This window comes from Stigmatopora nigra, chromosome 3 (genome assembly GCF_051989575.1).
Source record: "Stigmatopora nigra isolate UIUO_SnigA chromosome 3, RoL_Snig_1.1, whole genome shotgun sequence".
NCBI classification, from domain to species: Eukaryota; Metazoa; Chordata; class Actinopteri; order Syngnathiformes; family Syngnathidae; genus Stigmatopora; species Stigmatopora nigra.
In genome coordinates, this window is record NC_135510.1 from 17,458,157 (window position 1) to 17,480,487 (window position 22,331).

Sequence of the window (22,331 nt, forward strand, 5' to 3'; positions counted from 1 at the left end):
CTCACTTTCCATCCATCTTGTTTTCGCTACACAACGGTTTTTATCGCCTCGTCGATAAAGTGGAAAGTCAAAATAACATGCACGAGTTCACTCGTGGGTCGTTATGAAGTCAGCAAAGTCATCGACAATTGCAGGAAACCACGTCAAACTTTGTTAAAAACAGAAGGGTTATTTATTTTTAGACATTTTGATAAGAAAAACTACCATTTTTTTTTACACAACTTGGGAAAAAAACACGGGACAAAGTGCAAATGTCACTCACAGTAGCTCAGAATTCACTTGGTTAGTGGCGGGCCACGAAATAAAAAAATCAGCATTTGACTCTAAAGACACCGCTTGAAAATTTTGTAATTTTTTTTTGTTTTTTTGTGGACATTTACAAAACAGAATCTGGCATTTAGTGGGCATACTTGAGTGCCATTGACAGCAGCTGACGTCCTAAACCTATGTTGTAATAACATGATAATAACACGGTAATGATGTCAAATTGGGTGAATGAGCTAACAGCAATTGAAAATTCTTTCAAAATAAAGGAACTTTCTATAAATGCATGTTTCAGTGTCATTGGCGGTGATACAAGTCCAACCCATTTTGCCAAAAACGATCATTTTGCGTCAATAAATCCCGTTCTTATCCTCCATTTTACTGGAAATGTATTCAATCCCTTATTTTTTAATGAAAAATTTGGGCAGTGACAAAATCACCCAATCCAGCGTTGCCATACAAAAAAAAAATCTAAAGTGCTACTTGAAAACTGTACACAATAAAAACTATTTAAAAACAAAATGAAAGCTAGCGAAAGTGGAACCAAAAAATCACAAGAGAACATCAGTGCATAACTTTTTTTTCTGAAAATAAAGCTTAATAATTTTTTTCTCTTAGTTTACGGTCCAAAAAATGTGAAGGAAATGAAAATTGTTCAACTAGATCCAGTCTAGGAAGAGTTCCAGGCTCCAGGCCGGCGGCGGATGTTTTATTTACCTGAGGGATGGCGTTTTTTTGTTGTTTTTTTGGTCAAGATGAGGAACAAAGTGGCTCCAGGGGTTCCTGACTGATGGTGGACGGTGATGCTGGGACGCGACAAGCCTTGGCGGGGGATTCTTTCAGCCTACCGGCGTTTTTGCGCATCCAGTCTAGCATGAAAAAGCGCAGCATGACCAGGAAACCTGAAAAATAAAATTAAAATATTAATAAAATGCTTAAAAGTTGAGACAAGTCAGACAAGTGGACGTCTTAAGTCTTCAATTTCAAGTTTTTGTTCTTGGGTAAGTCAAGTTAAGCCACTTTATTGTAATTTTTCAGTAGAATGCCGAATTAGCCCGAATATAAGACGACCCGCACTTTTTCAAGAGTTTGGAAAAAGACTTTTTGAACACCAAATTCAATTTTTAGACGGAAAATAATGACAATACATATAAAACAAACAATTATAACAATATATTTTTGAGAAAAAAATGTTATTTTGCCTGATTCAAATCATGCAAAAACTGTTGATTACATCTTAAATGTTTTATTTTAATTTTAAATATGTAAACTAAACTGCAATCATCTGAAAATGAATGTCTTCCATTTTTTAATGTAAATGAACAAATCTACTGTGATAAAACAAGAAAATTGCAATAACTGCATTAACCACAATTCGCTTTAGATGTATCTGGCACCCCCTAGTCTTATGAATGGGTATTACATCTAAACCGCAAATTTATGACAACACTTTTTCAGTCTTATTTCAATGCAAAAAAATACACTTTCTAATTTTAAAAAAATATATATTTATAATATATATATATTTTTAGAAAATATATTTTTAATATATTTATAACATATATTTTTAAAATATATTTTATATTATAGTCTTATGTTCGGGCCCATACAATGGTCTGAAAAATACATTATTCCTATTACTCGTTCATCTTTTAATTTAATTTGTTTTAATATCCCCTTCTGGCTGGTGCGACTTATAGTCCGAAAAATACGTCACTAAAGCAAAATACCTTGGAAGGAGTTGAGGATGCAAGAGAGGAAGAGGAATAAGTCAGCCAGAGGTCCAAAGTCGAGGAAGGCCAGACCCCAAGTGGTGCCGAAGAGGCATCCCAGACCCCACATGCTGAGGAAGGCCACGCGGTGGCTGCGCCATTCGTCCCGGGTACGAATCTCCCGGTAGACCAGGAGGAGCATCAGCATGCCCGCCGACACCAGCGCCGCCAAAACGGTGGTGTTAGTCAGGTGGTGGGCTAGCAGAGCCGTGGGCTTCAGCTTCATCCAGCACCTGGCTCCCCACCAAAAAAATAGGGCGTCATTAAATAACTCTAGGAGGAGGTCACTACTACTGCTTATTCTGAAGGGCTTGATCTTATTTGAATATCATAATAGCAACTGATTGGATATAAAAATAAATACATTTAAAATATGATAAAATAAATATATGTATATATAAATTTGTAAAATATATTAAAATAAAATAAAATAAATGATGGCAAAATTAATTAAAATAAAATAAAAAACTGTTAAGTAAATTGAAATAAAACTAAAAATAGTAAAATAAATTAAAATATAGTCGAATAAAATAAAAAAATGTAAAATAAATAAAAATAAAATAAAAATGGTAAAATAAATTAAAATAAAATTAAAAAAATGTAAAATAAATTAAAAAATTGTAAAATAAATTAAAAAATAGTAAAATACATTTTAAAAAATGTGAAATAAATTTATAAAAAGTAAAATGAATTTAAAAAAAATTAAATACATTTTAAAAATAATAAAATATATTAAAATAAAATAAAACATAAAATGTAATAAATAAACCAAGAGTCGCTCTAGTAGTTTAGCCTAGAAAAATGCTTTTTGGAGAAAAATGAACTCATACAGTAATCCCATAAATGTCCCAGTTAATGTCGCACTGCAAAGTAAGGTCACCTCTCTATTTAAGAAAAAAATAATAATGATAAATATTCTACTTCAGTGCTGAATTCTAGTGGCCAGCGGAGGACAGTGGAGCGGCTTCCGCTTGCAAGATTTTCACATTTTTAAGAACTTCCCAAAAGAAATTAACAATGAAAAAATTTCCTTCGGAAAAAAAATCCGATGTAGTCAAGCCGCAATATTCGAGGGATTACTGTACTTAAACGTAGGGTTCTTTTGAAAACATTAGAAAACGTAGAACGTCAAAAAACATACATTTTGAAGGGGTTCCCTTGGTCTTCATAGGGCACTACCTCCCTCAGCCCATAGATGTCACCGACAGCCACCAGAATGCCGACAGGAATCGCGGGAAGCACTGAAACGCAATGAATAATATTTCCAATATCATTGGACCGACCCGGCAAAAGGGGGCGGGGCGTCCCTCACCGAAACCGAGCAGGTTCCAAACGCAGATATTAGGAGAAGGTCTGAAAACCACGTAGACCAGCCAGAATGTGTGAAACACTTCGATGGCCATCCAGGAAAAGGAGCTGAGAAGGGCGTAATGGAGGCTGGCGCCCACTAGGACGCACAAATCCCGTCCTCCGCCATTGGCTAGGATTCCGGTGAAGAAGAAGATGAAGTGCAGGAAGGTGAGGGACACGGCTAAGCCCAAGTGGATGGGCGTGGCTGGGTCCTTGGTTCTCCTGAAGGAGGAAAATAAAAAGAAATATATAAAAACACACGTTTTGCATACCTTTTTAAAGAATAATAGACTTTTTAAAATCTTGTGTTCTAAACTAACCTTCTCCTGCAGAGGAAGACGATGAGCGCGATGCCACTGATGAAGGACACGGCACAGCCCAGAGATGTAATGGCGGTGAGAGCCACCAGGTGGCGCACAGGACGAGGTGAGAGTTGCTGTGGTTGACAAGAGAGGTGAGTAATGAAAAGCTACCAAATATTATTATTATTATAATAATAATAATAATAATAATAATAATAATAATAATAATAATAATAATAATAATAATAATAATAATAATAATAATAATAATAATAATAATAATAATAATAATAATAATAATAATAATAATAATAATAATAATAATAATAATAATAATAATAATAATGATAATCACAATAATAATAATAATAATAATAATAATAATAATAATAATAATAATAATAATAAAGCGAGCTGAGTAATGTAAAGCTACCAAATATAATAATAATAACAATAAAAAATAATAATAATAACAATAATGCGCGCCGCCATCTTGGAGATTTTTTGGGGGGATTTTAATTTTTTCCCCACTTTTATTATTTTTTTGACGAATGTTCCGTAGTCTTGTACACCAGTTTTTTTGGCAAACAAGAAAAAAAAATATATATTGCTTAATAATGGGAATTGCAATGGTTAATAAGGGGAGTGATTGTATGAGGCTGAGAAGTATGAATTCACGCAAATTATAGCATCTTATTTTCATGTATTTTGACATCAAATTCAACTTGAACAGTGAATTTGGAATGGGAGGCTTCAGTGTTTTTGGAAGGTGGACGTCTCACCACAAGTACTGTAAAGTAGGTCAAGTGGTCGCATAGGCATTCGGTATGTTTGGCTCCTTTCAGCTGCGTCTTGCAGCCTTCTTTTGACCACTTTACCTTCATGGGATCTATACCAAAAACAAAACAAAAAAAACACCCAAAATGTACAATATAAAAAAATATATTTTTTGTTACCTTTTTGTCATATGATAATATTTTTTGGACAGCCCATAGCAGTATTTTCCAACCATGTTGTAATATTCATTCCAGAAAACACACTAATACTACACTTTCATCTGGTCTTAAGAAATACATTATAAATATATTTTTTAAAATGATTAATCTAAAAAAATGGGGATATTTTGAATTCAGACACTTTTTAAAGCCCAAAAATCTGATTTATTCATCGAATATAGTATGAATGTTTACTTTTACCTTTTCGGGTGTCCCACGAGACACATGTCCTCGCGTGCGTTTTCTAGAAAGAAAGAAACATTTATCAGCAAAATGTCAACAACATCTGTCCTAAAACACTACATTATGTCCTAAAATACTACATTATCCGTCCTAAAAAACTACATCATTTGCCCTAAAATACTACATTATGTCCTAAAATACTACATCATCTGTCCTAAAATACTACATTATCTGTCCTAAAATACGTCATTACCTGTCCTAAAATACTACATTTTCTGTCCTAAAATACTAAATTACCCGTCCTAAAATACTACATTATCTGTCCTAAAATACTACATTATCCATCCTAAAATACTACATTATCTGTCCTAAAATACATTATCCATCCTAAAATATATTATCTGTCCTAAAATACTACATGTCCTAAAATACTACATTATCTGTCCTAAAATACTACATTATCTGTCCTAAAATACTACATTATCTCTCCTAAAATACTTCATCATCTATTCCTAAAATACTACATTATCTCTCCTAAAATACTACATTATCCATCCTAAAATACTACATTATCTGTCCTAAAATACTACATTATCTGTCCTAAAATACTACATTATCTGTCCTAAAATACTACATTATCTGCCCCAACTCACCGGAACAACATGGTGATGAAAACCAATTTTGATTGGCTCAGGCAAATTGCGAATAACTTCGTTCTCAATGGAGATTTCCACCACATTGTCAAGAACTTTGACCTCCTTCAGACCCTCCTTTAGGACACACACACATAATCCACATCAACTCCATATTATAAACAATATCAATATTGATAGTTTTAATCTTTTATAGCCTTATCACCTGGAACATGGAGTTGTTTTTGAAGAAGGTGTACACCACTTTATTGTTGTTCTTGGTGGCTTGCTTTAAAGCTGCCGGGAGGTGGATGGTGGTAGTGGCAGATTCTGGAGAGACACCTTCCAAACTCTGCACAACAATTTTACATTGTACAGTCATACCTCAAAACACAAGTGCCCCGACATACGAGCGATTTGAGATAGGAGTAAAATTTTGACCAAATATTTGTCTTGAGATAAGAGACACATTTTGATATACGAGCAGACAGTGGACGCAAGAGGCTGCTAATAAGAACATCATGGCAACTACTTGGTGTAATGTCTCTACGAGCACTGGGCGGAGCTAAGCATTTTTTTCAGTGTTTTTTTTCCTTGTTAATCAGTGCGAAAGGCGGAGCTTGTTCGCTATTACGAGAGGAGTACTACATACTACTTGTTGTTGGCAAGTGGTCGTGCGTTATTAAATTGTGAAGACATTTGTGTGCATCATTTTCAGGATATTTTGAAGCGAATACAAAAGCAAACAACCCTCGATAGGTTGCATCTGAAAGTCAGGGTGGAGGCGGGGCTTAAAGAGCCAACCCGGGAGAAGAAAAGTATCAAAATTTAAAACAAAATAAGAATTAAGTTGAGTGTAAGGTTAGATTAAACTTATTTTTGAGTGTCTACATCGTAATGCAAGTTCTTTTAAATTAGTTTATGTTATGTTACGAGTGCGTTGCCATGCAAAAAGTCTCAATCCGTCTAATTTTAGTACTATTAAACCACTAGTTATGTATTACTTTGTTAATAGATGGCGAATTAGAACAAATAAAAATGTTTTTCCAATCCAACAACTATTTTTGTTGTTTTTTCAGAGGGTTGGACCGAAATAATTAGTTTTTAGTTCATTTCTATGGGAAACGTTCATTTGAGTTACGAGTAAATCGACATACGAGCATTACGCTCGTATCTCGAGGTACCACTGTATGCACAACCATTGAAATGACTGTATCATATGAATAAAACGCAGCCTATGACTGAGCATTGCGACATCTTCTTATCAATGTCTCAACTCTTTCATGGACTTTTTAGCATGTTTGACTCACACTCGAGTTGATGTTTACGCCTCCGAAGTCATTCTTAAGCTCCACCTCCGAGCTGAAGGCGCATAAATGATCGCCAGGAACACGCTCACTCCTGCAAAAATAAATACACACGCACGCAACAGTCATTTAAGCCAAGATTTCCAAAGCTTTCATCACAGCGGGCCAGGTTATGATTTAGATTTCCATCACACGGAGGGAAGAAATTACATGTTGACGTGGGTGTTTCCACGGTTCCATTCTTGACAGAATGTAGCTGTAAAAGAGAAAAATAAGACTTTAAGAAAAACTTTCAAGGTTACGTTTGAGATTGGTCGCGAGGGTGCTCGGACGTTTGGTCGCCGGTCTTTTGGTCGCCAGTCAATTATATTCATGAGAGAGAGAGTTTAATATCTAAGAGAGAGACTTTAATATCTAAGAGTTTAATATCTGAGAGAGTTTAATATCTAAGAGAGAGAGTTTAATATCTAAGAGCGTTTAATATCTAAGAGCGTTTAATATCTAAGAGCGTTTAATATCTAAGAGAGTTTAATATCTAAGAGAGTTTAATATCTAAGAGAGCGAGTTTAATTTCTAAGAGAGGTTAATATCTAAGAGACAGTTTAACATCTAAGAGAGAGAGTTTAATTCCTAAGAGAGGTTAATATCTAAGAGAGGTTAATATCTAAGAGAGAGTTTAATATCTAAGAGAGAGAGTTCAATATCTAAGAGAAAGAGTTCAATATCTAAATGAGAGAGTTTAATATCTAAATGAGAGAGTTTAATATCTCAGAGAGAGTTTAATATCTAGAGAGAGTTTAATATCTAAAAGAGAGAGTTTAATATCTAAGAGAGTCCAATATTTAAGAGAGAGAGTCTAATATCTAAGAGAGTTTAATATCTAAGAGAGAGTCTAATATCTAAGAGGGAGAGTTTAATATCTAAGAGAGAGAGTTCAATATCTAAGAGAAAGAGTTCAATATCAAAATGAGAGTTTAATATCTAAATTAGAGAGTTTAACATCTCAGAGAGAGTTTAATATCTAAGAGAGAGAGAGTTTAATATCTAAAAGAGAGAGTTTAATATCTAAGAGAGAGAGTTTAATATCTAAGAGAGAGTCTAATATTTAAGAGAGTCTAATATCGAAGAGGGAGAGTTTAATATCTAAGAGAGAGAGTCTAATATTTAAGTAGGAGAGAGCTTAATATCTAAGTACTATTTAATATCTAAGTCCATTTGACTAGTGACCAAAAGAGTCCAAAAGACCGGGGACAAAACGTCCAGTCACAGGTCGCAAGAAGTCAACCCCGCCTTACCGCAACTGACTTCACTCCCGATGAACGTGTACGCAGTCAGAGTTTTATCAGTGATGACGTCGCCCTCAATGCTCCCACCCGCGATGCCGTAAGTCGCCTCAGGGGCGTTGGAGCTATGCGACAGGTACGTGCAACAAGATTCGGGCGTGGCGCTGGGCCAGCAGAGGGTGAAGTTTTTTTCTCCCACCTGAGCAAAAACAACATGTGAGCCAATTCGGCTGATACTTTCATTTCTTTCAAAATAAGAGAAAATGTTAACGTCTATGAATCAAATTCAAGAAAAAAAAAGTACGTATCTTACATTAAAACGAGTACCGTATTTTCACGACTATAAGGCGCACTTAAAAGTCTTATATTTTCTCCAAAATAGACAGTGCGCCTCATAATCCAGTGCGCCTTATATATGGAAAAAAACAGAAAATGAAAAACCACCACTGTCGGATATTAAAAAAACACAAACGCCTGAACTGAAACAATACTGTTAGATATGCAGATGCCAAATATTCCATCATATAGCTCCTCCCCCACTGCAAGATTTTATACAAAAAAAATCCAAAACATCAACAATGGCTGGCTCTAGAGGTGACTGTAAAGTAGTGAGTGCTTCATACCTGGAAGTCAATAGCAATTACCCTAATTTCACCACTATAAGGCGCACTTAAAAGTCTTACTTTTCCTCCAAAATAGACAGTGCGCCTTATAATACAGTGCGCCTTATAATACAGTGCGCCTCTTAATACAGTGCGCCTTATATATTGAAAAAATGTCATTCATTGAGGGTGCGCCTTATAATGCGGTGCGCCTTATAGTCGTGAAAATACGGTAAATACGGTATTTAGCAAGGAGTTACTGTACTTGAAAATAATTCACCCAAAAAAACCCCACCATGAAAGTCACCTGTAAATTCAGCTGATCCTGCAACGGCTCCCAGACCAAATGGACTCGAGTCTCTCCATCCGAGTTGAATTCCCGGTGGTCGAGCAAGTGCGTGCCAGACCGCTTGCAATGCCCGGCGATCTGCCCGACGACAGTCAGGGATCTCTCATCGGCCGCCACCCCGATTTGTCCACACCCGCGTGAGATGTTAAAACTCAGGGTTAACGGGTGTTTCCCATGTCGCCACGTGCCGCTGAATTGGTCACATGATGCTAAAAGGGGGAAAAATGCAATTTAAAAGTTCATTTTGACTCAGATTTCATTTTTATGGTTGTTTTCTTCACCCGCGATAAGTGAATTTCCGTGAAGTAGGGATTCTCCTTCAAAAATGCTTAATTTGAATTTAATTCCAAAATAAATAAATATTTTCTTTTGCTTTTTAAAAAAAAAATTCATTTAAATTTTTTTTTTTTACTAGGTGGCTCCTCAATGCTAGCTTCCAGAAAATTTACTCTATGTATATCTACGCATGCACATGTCATCCTTTATCGATATTGCCGTACCGACGCTAAAAAAAATACATACAATTGAGGATAATTTAGGCTGGTATACCGTGACAATAGTAACAATCGATGACAGTAGCGTCGTTGGCTACTAACCTATGAGACTATCTGGATTTTAGCCAAAACGGTCTTGTTGAGATCGGTTTTCATAATAATTGGCGATATTTTTTGAAATTTTCCCCGTCCAAAAGTCGGTGTACGGCGTACATGATTTGAAATGGTAAAAAAAAACGTATAAAACGTACAAGTTGACAGGTATGGATACGGCTTATATGCGCACAAGACTTGCTATACTCTTTTCCACCAGTAGATGTGAGCAAAGCAACATTTACTATTTGTCAGTTATTTTCTGAAAAAAAAATAGGCCACGCCTACTTAAAACTCCCCGATGCACAGAATCAGTGAAACATGAAGAGCCAATTAGCGAGGGATCACTGTAGTACTAGAGTAGTATTTTTTCAATGAATTCCCTGACTGAATTAGAGCGAAATGAGTGCTCTTACCTTTAGAAAGCAGAATAATGAATCCAAAAAATCCCCCCAGTCGCTTAGCAAGTAGGACTCCCATCAGTACTACCTGTAAGACAAAATAAAGCATTCTAAAAAAACAATCTGAATCCCATGAACAAAAAAAAAACAGAACCCTCTTATCTCCAGGCTACACTGGATTAACAGAAAAAAACGCTTTTTTAACGATATGATTCTTATCCTGTGGTCTGTGTTTTATCCAGATGGCGCTATCAAGGAATATGAGCGTTCACACTCATACTCTGAGCTCTTATCAATGGAAACACTCTTCCACTTGAAAAACACACGCGCTCCAACGATTTCCTTTTTATTTTTAACCCGCTGGCCGTTTTTTTTTCTTCCTCTACAAAAAATAAAATAAAAAAATAAAAACCCAGGGACTGAGCATTTGAGAAAGATCTAGAAGAAATAAAATAAAATCTTTGGAGCACTAAAATATGACGTATTTTATCACATATAAGCCATATTTGTAACAAAAAAATGATGAGTGAATCAAGGGTACGGCTTATATGCGCATAAATTAAATTTAACATGCAAAAAAACTGCAAAGTGTCAAAGATGAAATGCCATAACACAAAAATATGATGTTCAAAATAGAGAAAAGATAAATAGATACAATGCTAAACAATTTTTTTTTGATGTCTAAGAATGAAATTCAACGAAAAAAAAAACTATCTTGTATAAAACGTGAAAAAAACCTGACCACTATTTACTACACTTCCTGGTTGTACTGCTCACATGACCTCCTTTTTGATAATTTTTCTGATGGCTTATATGCACATAACACTTGCTATTGTCTTTTTTCACCAGTAGATGTGAGCAAAGTAATATTTACTATTTGTTGGTTATTTTCTGTTTTGCAGTAAGAAAACAACCATTACTAGTTGAATTCTAACTTTTCTAATGATATTGACCCTAATAATGTGCTTTTGATTAATACAGTATTTCAGAAATACCATCTGAGATGATTTTTTAAATAATATTTTCCCTTCAAAGTAACACATTTGTACTCCCTATTAAAACCATGAATATGGAGTTGAAAATCGTCAATCAGGGTGTGGCTTATACGCGAGAAATTGCAAAATTCAATGATTATAAGGCAATTTTAAGACTCATATGCGAGAAAATACAGTAAAATGACAGAGGTCCGTGAAGAGTTATCACTTCCTCTTTCAAATAAAAGCCATTTAATATCATGTGAATGTGAACAATCAACGACACGTGTAAAATTTCAAAACACTTCCTCCAAGTTGGTCATCACAGACGGAATGGCGGTCCCAAAAGTCACATTTTCATCACGTAAAGTCTGTGGTGGAGTCGACATTCTGTCATTTTGGGGGGAAAACGAAACCGCTACTGTCTAACAGGAACTGTTGGAACCACAGTCAGACAGATTCATTGTTTATTTGTAGCGTATCCTAAAACGCACACCTGATAAGCGGAAAAGTCAAGTCCGCTGCGAAATGGATGATAAGGAAAGCGAAAGACGTCCCATTATGTTGTCCTTGTCTTAAGACTAAATAAGGAAACGGGAGCTTAAATTAAAAAGATGTTTTTTGTGTTGAGGTTTTTGTTCAACCCCCATAGCTAGACTAACATATAATATTTCCAGCAAATTAAATTTTCATGTTTATGTACAACACCACTACTACTACTACTATTAGTAACCATATTAAAAGTAGGTATTACTCTGATGCACCTTATAGTGCGAACAATACGGTAATCATATTTACTGGTCCTCATCAGGGCATGTTTAGCGTACCAGCTTCACATAGCAATAGCATTTAGCAATATCATTCAGAAATAGCAATATCATTTAGCAATAGCAATATTATTTAGCAATAGCAATATCATTTAGCAATATCATTTAGCAATAGTATTTAGCAATAGTATTTAGCAATAGCAATATCATTCAGCAATAGCAATATCATTTAGCAACAGCAATATCATTTAGAAATAGCAATATCATTTAGCAATAGCAATATTATTTAGCAATAGCATTTAGCAATATCATTTAGCAATAGCAATATTATTTAGCAATAGCATTTAGCAATATCATTTAGCAATAGCTTTTAGCAATAGCAATATCATTTAGCAATAGCACTATCATTTAGCAATAGCAATATCATTTAGCAATAGCAATATCATTTAGCAATAGCATTCAGCAATCGCATTCAGCAATAGCAATATCATTTAGCAATAGCATTTAGCAATAGCATTTAGCAATAGCATTTAGCAATAGCATTTAGCAATAGCATTTAGCAATAGCATTTAGCAATAGCATTTAGCAATAGCATTTAGCAATAGCATTTAGCAATAGCATTTAGCAATAGCATTTAGCAATAGCATTTAGCAATAGCATTTAGCAATAGCATTTAGCAATAGCATTTAGCAATAGCATTTAGCAATAGCATTTAGCAATAGCATTTAGCAATAGCATTTAGCAATAGCATTTAGCAATAGCATTTAGCAATAGCATTTAGCAATAGCATTTAGCAATAGCATTTAGCAATAGCATTTAGCAATAGCATTTAGCAATAGCATTTAGCAATAGCATTTAGCAATAGCATTTAGCAATAGCATTTAGCAATAGCATTTAGCAATAGCATTTAGCAATAGCATTTAGCAATAGCATTTAGCAATAGCATTTAGCAATAGCATTTAGCAATAGCATTTAGCAATAGCATTTAGCAATAGCATTTAGCAATAGCATTTAGCAATAGCATTTAGCAATAGCATTTAGCAATAGCATTTAGCAATAGCATTTAGCAATAGCATTTAGCAATAGCATCTAGCAATAGCATTTCGCAATAGCAATATCATTTAGCAATATCATTTAGCAATATCATTTAGCAATAGCAATTAGCAACAGTCTTTAGCAATAGCAATTCAGACCTAGCTTCCATAAATGCGTTTTCAGGTCGAGGGTTCGATCCCAGGTGGGTCCTCACCCTGTGGAATTTACATGTTTTCCCCTATTTTGCATGGGTTTTCTCCGGGTACTCCGGTATCCCCCGGCATCCAAAAATCATGCAAATTCGGCTGTTTGAACACTATAAATTGCCTTAGCGTGAATGGTTCTTTGTTATATGTTAAGCTAATTGCAGGCTAAATCATCCTTAAACTTTAAATAATTCATAAAATGCATTTAATTCCCCAAGCCTAGTCAATTTTAATAATTCTAACCGAGTCGGAAGCTAGTTTGTGTCTGCTGTGAACCATCACACAGCGCACACAGGCAGTAATGTCTTGGAAACACAACGCTTGACTGTGTACATGTCAAAGCAAGCCCACCAAAACACACACAAAAACACACACTCACCCCAGGAAGCAGGCTAAAAGTGTGTGTCCATTCACAGAAAGTGCCATCATTGTGTTTATGTCCTTCATGACAAGACAACATCACCATTTGCGCACACAAAACAAAAAAATACAACACACAACGGGCAAAAAAAGTATAACATACACACACGCACACACATACACTATTGTTAAAGAATTCCACCCCCCTGCTTTCACTTCTCAGCTCATAGAAAAAGACCCAATCTGCGTTTTTCAATTCATTCCGAAACCCACGATGACAACCGCAGCTTTCAAGTGTGAACATGAAGACATTTACCCGATCGAGTGCGAATAACATAAAGACGTTAGCCACCGACTTTTGCGCACCTTCTAAATAGGTGTAGTCCGAGTTTTTTTTGCAATTTAGCAGAGTCTCATTGTATTTGGTGGTGAGTCATACTATGGCATGCGAAAATGAAGTTTGTGACAAAGGCGTGCATAACTGTATTGTGTCGCGAAAAACAACAGAGGAAGAAAACGAGAGGCAATTTAAGGGGACAAAGCACTTGAATTTTGGGAAGCAAATCGCAATAAAAAAAGCAGGAGGGAAAATATTTCTGAACAAAAGAACACAGAAAGAGGCCAAGTCCAGGGGCGGACATTTAGCGGGTTGCCAGGGGGCGTGGCTACACTCGGCCCCCATGGGGGGGGGGGGGGGGGTATTGTTAGGTAGTAAAAGTTGGATAAGTGGAAAGTAACAATGAAGATTTTTCAATGTTAAAATGTCTCAGACTGATTGTCAGATTGGCTGGTGGTTTTTAAGGACCATTAAGGGGCGGGGCAAAAACTGACTAGCAACCCCGTCACCCCCAGCAGCTGCTCACCCAATTAATTCAAGGGGCTCATTGACAATTATTGCATCTGGGGCTAGTTAACATTTGTTCCACCACAAAAGATACATTTATGCTTTTGAAAATAATCTTAAAATGTATATATTTATTAAATTTATTGATTATTTATACATTATTCATTGTTGTTACTTATGGATTATATGTTTGTTTTTTGTGGTGGTCCAGTGGTTGAGTGGTTAGCGTGTCAGGCTCACAGCTCTGGGGTCCTGGTTCAAATCCAGGTGGATCCACTTGTATGGAGTTTGCATTTTCGCTCCCCAGGCTTTTGTGGGTTTTCTCCGGGTACTCCAGTTTCATCCCACATTCCATAAACATGCATGGTAAGCTTATTGGACACACTATAAATTGCCCTTAGCAACGAGTGTGAGAGTGAATGGTCGTCTGTCTGGTTGTGCCTTGCCATTGGCTGGCCGCCAATTCAGATGGGTAAGGCTCCAGCACCCCCACAAAGTTTTAAATCTCATTATACTGGTATAATGACAATAAAAGCATTGAATTTAATTCATTGATGAACACATTTTTGATATACAGGGTGGGCGTGTAGCATAATGGTCGCTCTTTGTTGTCTTGCCGCCGCTAAGCTGCGTTGACAGCTCGCGTGAATGAGGTTCAAAGGTCACCGGCCGCTTCGGATTCTTTCAGAGCGCAGCCAATAGACACCCACGCCCCAACTGAGACAGCTCACACATTTTTCAAAAAAAACAAGCTAGCCATGTAGCTCAAATGCGTAAAAACACAGGGATGGGCATTCATTAAACATTGTTTTCTCAATGTATTACTGTAGCATAACATTTTGTGTTAGCGTTGAGCTAGTCAACTTTCAGGGATGAAGTTTTTAAAACAAAAAACTAACTTTTTCTCACAAAAAAATAGTAGTTATTGCTCAGTAAATTAGTAGCTTCTTTGTTTTTTTTATGCTTCAGTATTACCAGACATAGCAAAACAATTTGACGTTAGCTATGCTAGTAAAATGCCAAAAACATAGGGATGGGCTTTCATTAAACACTGTTTTCTCAATGTATTATTGTAGCATAACATTTTGTGCTAGCGTTGAGCTAGTAAACTTTCAGGGCTGAAGTTTTTTAACTAAAAAAATGCTTTCTCACATAAAATAGTAGTTTTTGCTCAGTAAATAAGTAGCTTCTTTGCTATTAATCCTTTTTTTAAGTAATGCCAGACAGCAAAACTATATGACGTTAGCTATGCTAGTAAGCTAGCCTTAGCTTTTAATTTTAATAGGGTGAAAGTTTTAAATTTTTTTTACACATCTATACAATTTGACAAAATCAACCCAGTTTTTCAGTAGCGTCAACTCTACTATTAGCTTTTGTTTACAAAACCACAACAAAATATCTTTACTCTAACCAACTCACAACAATATAACAATATAAGTAGCTACTGAGTCATGCCTTATCAAAAGGGAGGCCCTATTTTTGTGTTTTTAACCTTGGAATGGATGATTTACGCCCCAAAAATATCTAAAAAAAAAAAAATCTAAAGAAATTGAAGGTCAAGCAACACTTTCATCCTGCTTAATATGTTATGAACCTAAAAATACAAGTTTAAGCCGATAACTCAATTGTCAAGCTAACCAATAGCCTAATATTATTTGTTTAAATACATTTAAGCCATGAGATAGGCCATCATGTCTTCTTGTAAGGTTAATTAATTCATAACCTTGTAAAAAAAACGACATCAATACACTGTCTATAACCTAGCCGCTTTCCCATTGATTTTGCAAATGTCCCTTGTATAAACAACGTCTCCAATTGCACGTTTTTTTGAAAGAGATCCATGAACTATTCTTATTTTCTAATGTTTTTGCTAAAGAGTGATAACTCATAACCCATAAGGCACACCCTCAATGAATGACATTTTTAAGGCGCACTGTCTATTTTGGAGAACATTTAAGACTTTTAAATGTGCCTTATACGGTAATTGCTATTGACTTCCAAGTATGAAGCACTCACTACTTTACAGTCACCTCTAGAGCCAGCCATTGTTGATGATTTGGATTTTTTGTATCAAATCTTGTAGTGGGGGAGGAGCTATATGATGGAAGATGTTGTAAACTAAGATGGCATCTGCATATTTAACAGTATTGTTTCAGTTCAGGCATTTGTGTTTTTTAAATATCCGACAGTGGTGGTTTTTCGTTTTTAGTTTTTTCCATATATAAGGCGCACTGGATTATGAGGCGCACTGTCTATTATGGAGAAAATTTAAGACTTTTAAGCGCGCCCTATAGTCGTAAAAATACGGTAATGAAACACTAAATCATGAATAAAGTGGTGCTAAAGCTAGTTTCAACGCTCCAATTGGTGCATATGCACCCCTGAAAAGAGCCACATATGGCTCCAAAGCCATAGATTTCCTACCCCATGCTCTAATGGTACATTTATTATTATTTTTACTGCTTTATTCCACGACTACTTTCCTGCTATGCTCCTTTATCACTTTGTGGGAAAAAAATCGGTACCGCGCAGCAATGTTTTGTAACTACCAGATAAGAAACAAGCTGTATTTTCTTTGTACAAAATCCTAGAAGCTAAATAGTAGATTTGGAAATGGCGCCTTGCTTTCATATCCTGAGCTGAGCTTTGTGGACCAAAAAAATGGAATGCTCCCTAGGCTATGCTTTTTACATTCTTGCCATCGCCATGGAGACGGTCCATGTCCAGCAAGAAATTGGAGGAGCAGGTGGATCAACATAGATGCTTCTGTAAGGCTAGGAAATAAATCTATAGCACGATGAAGGACAAAGACCAGATAATGACGATACGCTCGCCTTATGGTGTGACCTCAGGTGGGGGTCAGGCACTTTAAATTGCCACTATGGGATTTCTATTACTCATTATGCTAAATTAAGTCAGCCTGCAAGGTAATGAGTTCATGCATTATTTACATTTTACACTCATTTCCACCTTTTATCACCAAAAATGTGCACGCTAAGCTAATTGCTAATTGTAAACACTCAATTTTGCTTATGTAGAGTGCAAGCATGAATGGTTGTTTGTTTCAATGGCTGGTAACCAATTTAGGGTGTTCCCAGCTGATATATGGTTTGACTCCAGCACCCCCGCGACCCTTGTGAGGATGAACGGGGTAGAAAATGAATGAATCGAAGATGATTGTGTATAGTAGGATTGTCCAGACTGCATTAGATATTAGTAATGTTCAGCAAATGATGAAAATATTGAATATGGCCAGCATAAGAAGCTTAAATTCAACCTAGATTGCAATACTCAGGTTTAAAATTAGATGGAGCTGTTCAATTAAACAGTGCATGTTTATTTGCGCAAAGGTAAAAACATGGCAACTAGTATATATTTGTTTTTGATTACATATGGATAAATTTCAACTTGTATTGAATCATAATATCTAATTGCCATTGACGACAATAGACGTCCATTTTGAAAAAAAAAAACAAAAATTCTGAATAAACAAATAAAAAAATGGAAGGATTTCAATTTGGCCATTGCATTCTTTGATTCATCATTAAAATCAGCCGTCAGAGAATATTCATTGGGTCACTTTTGGTCAAAAAATCATCAATATTACATTTTTTTTTAAAGAAAGTATTTGCAGTTGGTTTGGAGTTTAATTCTAGGATTTTATATATTTTAAAGCTGCTAAATTCTACCATTCTTTGGGTTCAATGAGTGTAAAAAAGGACAAACGGGGCACTCCAATTTGAGAAAGTCAAAGCAGAAGTTCGTCAGTTTGATGAAGCGTGAAGAGGTGGAAATTTCACACCATCTAAGAATGAGGGATGAGTCAAAACCTTTGATAAAGACTGTGAGAAAACCACATCATGAGTTCACATCAAGTCAAATGCATCCTGTAATTGTTAAACAACTTTCATTGAAAAAGATGCTATTCCTCACACTATACTGTTGTTGTAATTGAGGATGTTCTCAAATTTAACTCAATATAAACATACATTTTCAAATAGCATTTGTTATTATATACTAATTTCTTCTCATAAGTGGATAATGAATCAATTATTTGATGAAAAATTAAAGAGTCAATTATCCCATGATTGTCCAATACCATTTTGTAATGCTACGTTGTTAAATAAAGTTTTTTTTATTCAAATTATCCAGTTTGAAAAGGAATGTATAATTAATCATAAACCATAATAATCCCAAATCGGAAAATAATGTCAACCGAGCAAAGGCATAATAATTATAAATATATATTTTAAAAATGAATGATTGTATGCATTTTTTATAACGCTGAAGTAACCATTTTAACATTGGAAAGCTCTGGGCAGATTACATTGATAAACTATAATACTTAGAAATTGAAACCTGATTCGACAAATTTTTATAAAGAATAAAATAATAATAATAAAAAGGGGGACTTTGTCTAAGTTGGCTTACCATTCACAAAATAAATAAATAAAAATAATAAATATCTTACCTGCGGCAATTCAGGTCAACAGCGAACCTCCAGAGTAGAAACCGCCGTTTTGATGCGTTCAAACACCCCAAAGAAGGGTAAAAATCTTCGGAAATATGTCCAAATTCTCCACCAAAAAGAGCACAAAAAAGCCCGAAACGAAAGCGACGCAAACCGTTTCTGGGGAAATCCCCGTAAAAATGAGAATAAAGTCTATCCAAGACCGAACTGTAGCAGGTTTAAGGAAAAAAATAGGGAAGATGAGACGAAACGTGTCCACCTGTTGTTAGGCTATGTTTCGCCAAAATAAAAAAGATGGCGTACTGTTTACAAAAAGTACTAAAATTGAATATATTACAAAAAGACGTAGTAAATAAGTAGGAAGAGTCTATGATATGAACCTTTCACCAGATCGTTGTGAATAATGTGAAAAGCGGGCGTGAGGTGTAAAGGTGGATCTACTCGCTGTCAAAAGAAATTTACAACCAAAAGAAATTCCGGTAAAGACTTTCAGAGTAAAATAATAAGTTCGCGCGTTATTAATTCCTTACTCTTTTGTACGTTGATTTTTTTCCCGTTGACATTTGTATCGTGTTTCTGATTACCGTGACTAAAAAATAATTGTGGAACCTTAGCCGTTGAGGGTTATTTTGTGTTTTTTTTTTATAGTTTTATTTTTGTAAGCAATGTTTGTGTGGTTTGGCTTGCAGTCAATGAGATGTAAAAGGAGGAGCAGCAGACATGGATGAATGCAAGGCTGTTTTTTTACAGGTTTGAAAGGCTCTTATCGTTATGGAAAACCACCTGAAGACTAATATTTGTTTAATAATTAGTACATGTATGTTTTTTAGGGTTGGGTTTGAAACGGCTCTATTCTGAAGTGCCCTCAGTCAAAACTAAGTCTGACTTTTGTCAATAGGAAAGTATACAGTGATATCAAAGGAAGTTTATTGAAGTTGTCTATGGAAAATTAAAGCTTTGCGCATAAACAGTAATAATCTGCAATATTTCTTATGGAAAGTCATAAAATTTGTTTAATATGATGTTAAGTATTTCAGAAGAATAGTAGTGTATTTTTATTTTACAAAACTTATGTCATTTAAAAAAATCCTTTTATTTTTAAATATTTAAATACCTTTTTGCTTATATTTATTTTTTTAATTGCCCAATTTTTAAATTTTAAAATTTTATTTTAAAGTTTTTGTTTCCTCTCGCTTAGAAAATGTAATTAAAAAAATTAAGGAAAAAAATGGGTGCACCAACAGGCTAACCTAAATTTATGGGTAATATATATATTTAGTTTTAACTTCATTTAACTAATTCTCAATTTTTTATATCTATGAATGACTTTTGACTATTGCTACATCAAATCGCCATTTTGTCAATGTCTTCCCGACATTCACTCAATCGTGTGAGGTCCTTAAATCTAAAAAGGAAGGAATGAAGAAACACCTGGCGTGTGTTTTTGTGGGCGTGGCCTCATTTACAACCACCGTCTGGCTGATAGCGAGCGCGCAGGTGGCGAAACAACAAGGTTACGTTGGTCCGTGAGAAAGAAGGAAGTGAAGAAGAAAGCTAAAGTCTGATTCAGCACGATAAAAGGTAGCTTTTTTTTCGGGTTAGTAATCTCAAGAAATCACCCAAGTGACCCGAATTAGTTAATTAGTGAGTTATCAACAAGTCAAGGTGCACATTCCTCGCACTAAGTTGAAACCTTACACCTGTGAATGACTGAAATCCCGTCCAATGGCAGAACAGACTACAAACAACCCCTTGAGGCGCTTTGAATTCTGCCTAGCAACAGGAAAAATATAAAGTAAAAATGACCCGAAAAAAATCAAAGTGAAAGCAAAAGAAGCTGGTTTAAGGGTTATTTTTTTAGCTTTTGCTTTTGAAATTAGATAAAAATGTATTGTATTCTAGTAGTGGTGGGTGATATGATTATACAGTGGTACCTCTACTATTTTTTTCGTAACTTGAACATTTTGTAAGTAGAAGTGTACTTTATATGTAAATTCTCTAATTCTTTCCAGAGTCCTCATACAACTACCAACTTGAAAAATTTGTAAGTAGAGGTGTACTTTATATGTAAATTCTCGAATTCATTCTAGAGTCCTCACACAACTACCAACTTGAACATTTTGTAAGTAGAGGTGTACTTTATATGTAAATTCTCTAATTAATTCAAGTCCTCACACAACTACCAAATTGAACATTTTGGAAGTAGAGGTGTACTTTATATGTGAATTATCTAATTCATTCCATGGTCCCCACACAACTACCAAATCGAAAATTTCGTAAGTAGAGGTGTACTTTATATGTAAATTTTCTCCTTCGTTCCATGGTCCTCACACAACTACCAACAAAACCCTTTAAAATTGGTCAATGTGTCCCATAATAAAAGCGTGATCCTTTTTTTAAACTTAAATACAACTTAGATAAAACTTAAAAATGCTGTTGCTATGTGGTTGCTATGATGATGGGCAGACGGGAAATGCTAATCAATGTTTTTTACTCTATTTGTACGTGTTGCGTGCTTTTTTTTTAACAACCGGTAACCACTAAAACCAAGTTGCAGTACATCAAAACCACTTTCAGGATGTAAGAGACAAAAGATGTGTATTTTTGTGTGTTAATTATTACATCATTATTAAAATAGAAATAAAAAAACATATACAAGGAAGGTGTTAGTACATCAGGGCACAAAATGAGTCCATTACAATAACCTTGATTAAAAGTGTGGGATATTCAGAATGGAATGTTTTTTTTTGTGTGAGAGTGAGTCACTTCCCCATCAAAACAAAAGTATTTTTTAATGTGAAAGTGCTGAGACGGCAGCAGTTCTCAAAGTCCAAAAAATATTATTTTTTTTAAACATTTGCATGGCAGTTCATATTAAATATGACCTCCAACATGCAAATATTTCATTAGGAAACTAGAATTAAATCTTTATATAGTATATAATTTCACTAAGTTATGATTCCTTCTTGTTTCTTCCCTTAAACTGCCAAAATAATCATTCATATACTAAATATTATTTATTTTTATTACTCAGCCGTCATATTTCAATCATTTTTTTAGCTTATTTTGTTTTTTATCCTCACTTTCTTGTCCCCTGCCCCCATTTTTATTTATTTATTTTTAGTTTTAACAAAGACGTGTTAATTAGTGCTGCTATATTATTATATATTATTAATATTATCGTAACGGCCTCCTAACAATCTATAATTATACAGTATATATAATTAAAATGGGTGTGTAAGTCTCCAAAAACTAAAATTAATGATATCTTTTGTCTAGAACAACACAGACAGACACACAAAGGTCGTAATGCATTATTGAAAGATACACACACACAAGCAATAAAACACCCACAGCGGGTAGCTTGTCGCCATGGCAACCAATGGGCAGCTGGGAGGTTTTAAAAGGAATTCGATGGAGTGATAAAAAAACAGGAAGATAAATACATGTATTGATCCCAGCATTTTAACATAGGCATGAACTAATTAGCAATTAGATTGCTTATTGATTCCAATTGTTGTTAAGAGATAATTTGTTAAGAAAAAGTCAGTGTTGTTGTTGTTACTAAGGACATTTTTGGTTAGTTAATTAGAAAATATACAGTTTGTATGCGTGTGTGAATATAATGAGATTAAGATTGAACTATT

At 34.9% G+C, this 22,331-nt stretch overlaps 1 protein-coding gene across 1 annotated transcript; it reads right to left on the bottom strand.

Annotated features, from left to right (window-relative positions):
- Positions 1–149: 149 nt before the first annotated feature.
- Positions 150–19,125, bottom strand: LOC144194832 (adhesion G-protein coupled receptor G1-like). Its single transcript, XM_077714160.1, has 15 exons — positions 18,685–19,125; positions 10,043–10,115; positions 8,998–9,248; positions 8,101–8,287; positions 7,016–7,061; positions 6,809–6,899; positions 5,725–5,850; positions 5,520–5,636; positions 4,885–4,927; positions 4,471–4,577; positions 3,707–3,822; positions 3,349–3,608; positions 3,178–3,277; positions 1,995–2,269; positions 150–1,166 (listed from the first exon to the last, which is right to left on the bottom strand). The coding sequence occupies exons 2-15, from the start codon at positions 10,104–10,106 to the stop codon at positions 1,015–1,017; spliced, it is 1,935 nt and encodes a 644-aa protein (XP_077570286.1). The 5' UTR covers positions 10,107–10,115; positions 18,685–19,125; the 3' UTR covers positions 150–1,014.
- Positions 19,126–22,331: the final 3,206 nt, after the last annotated feature.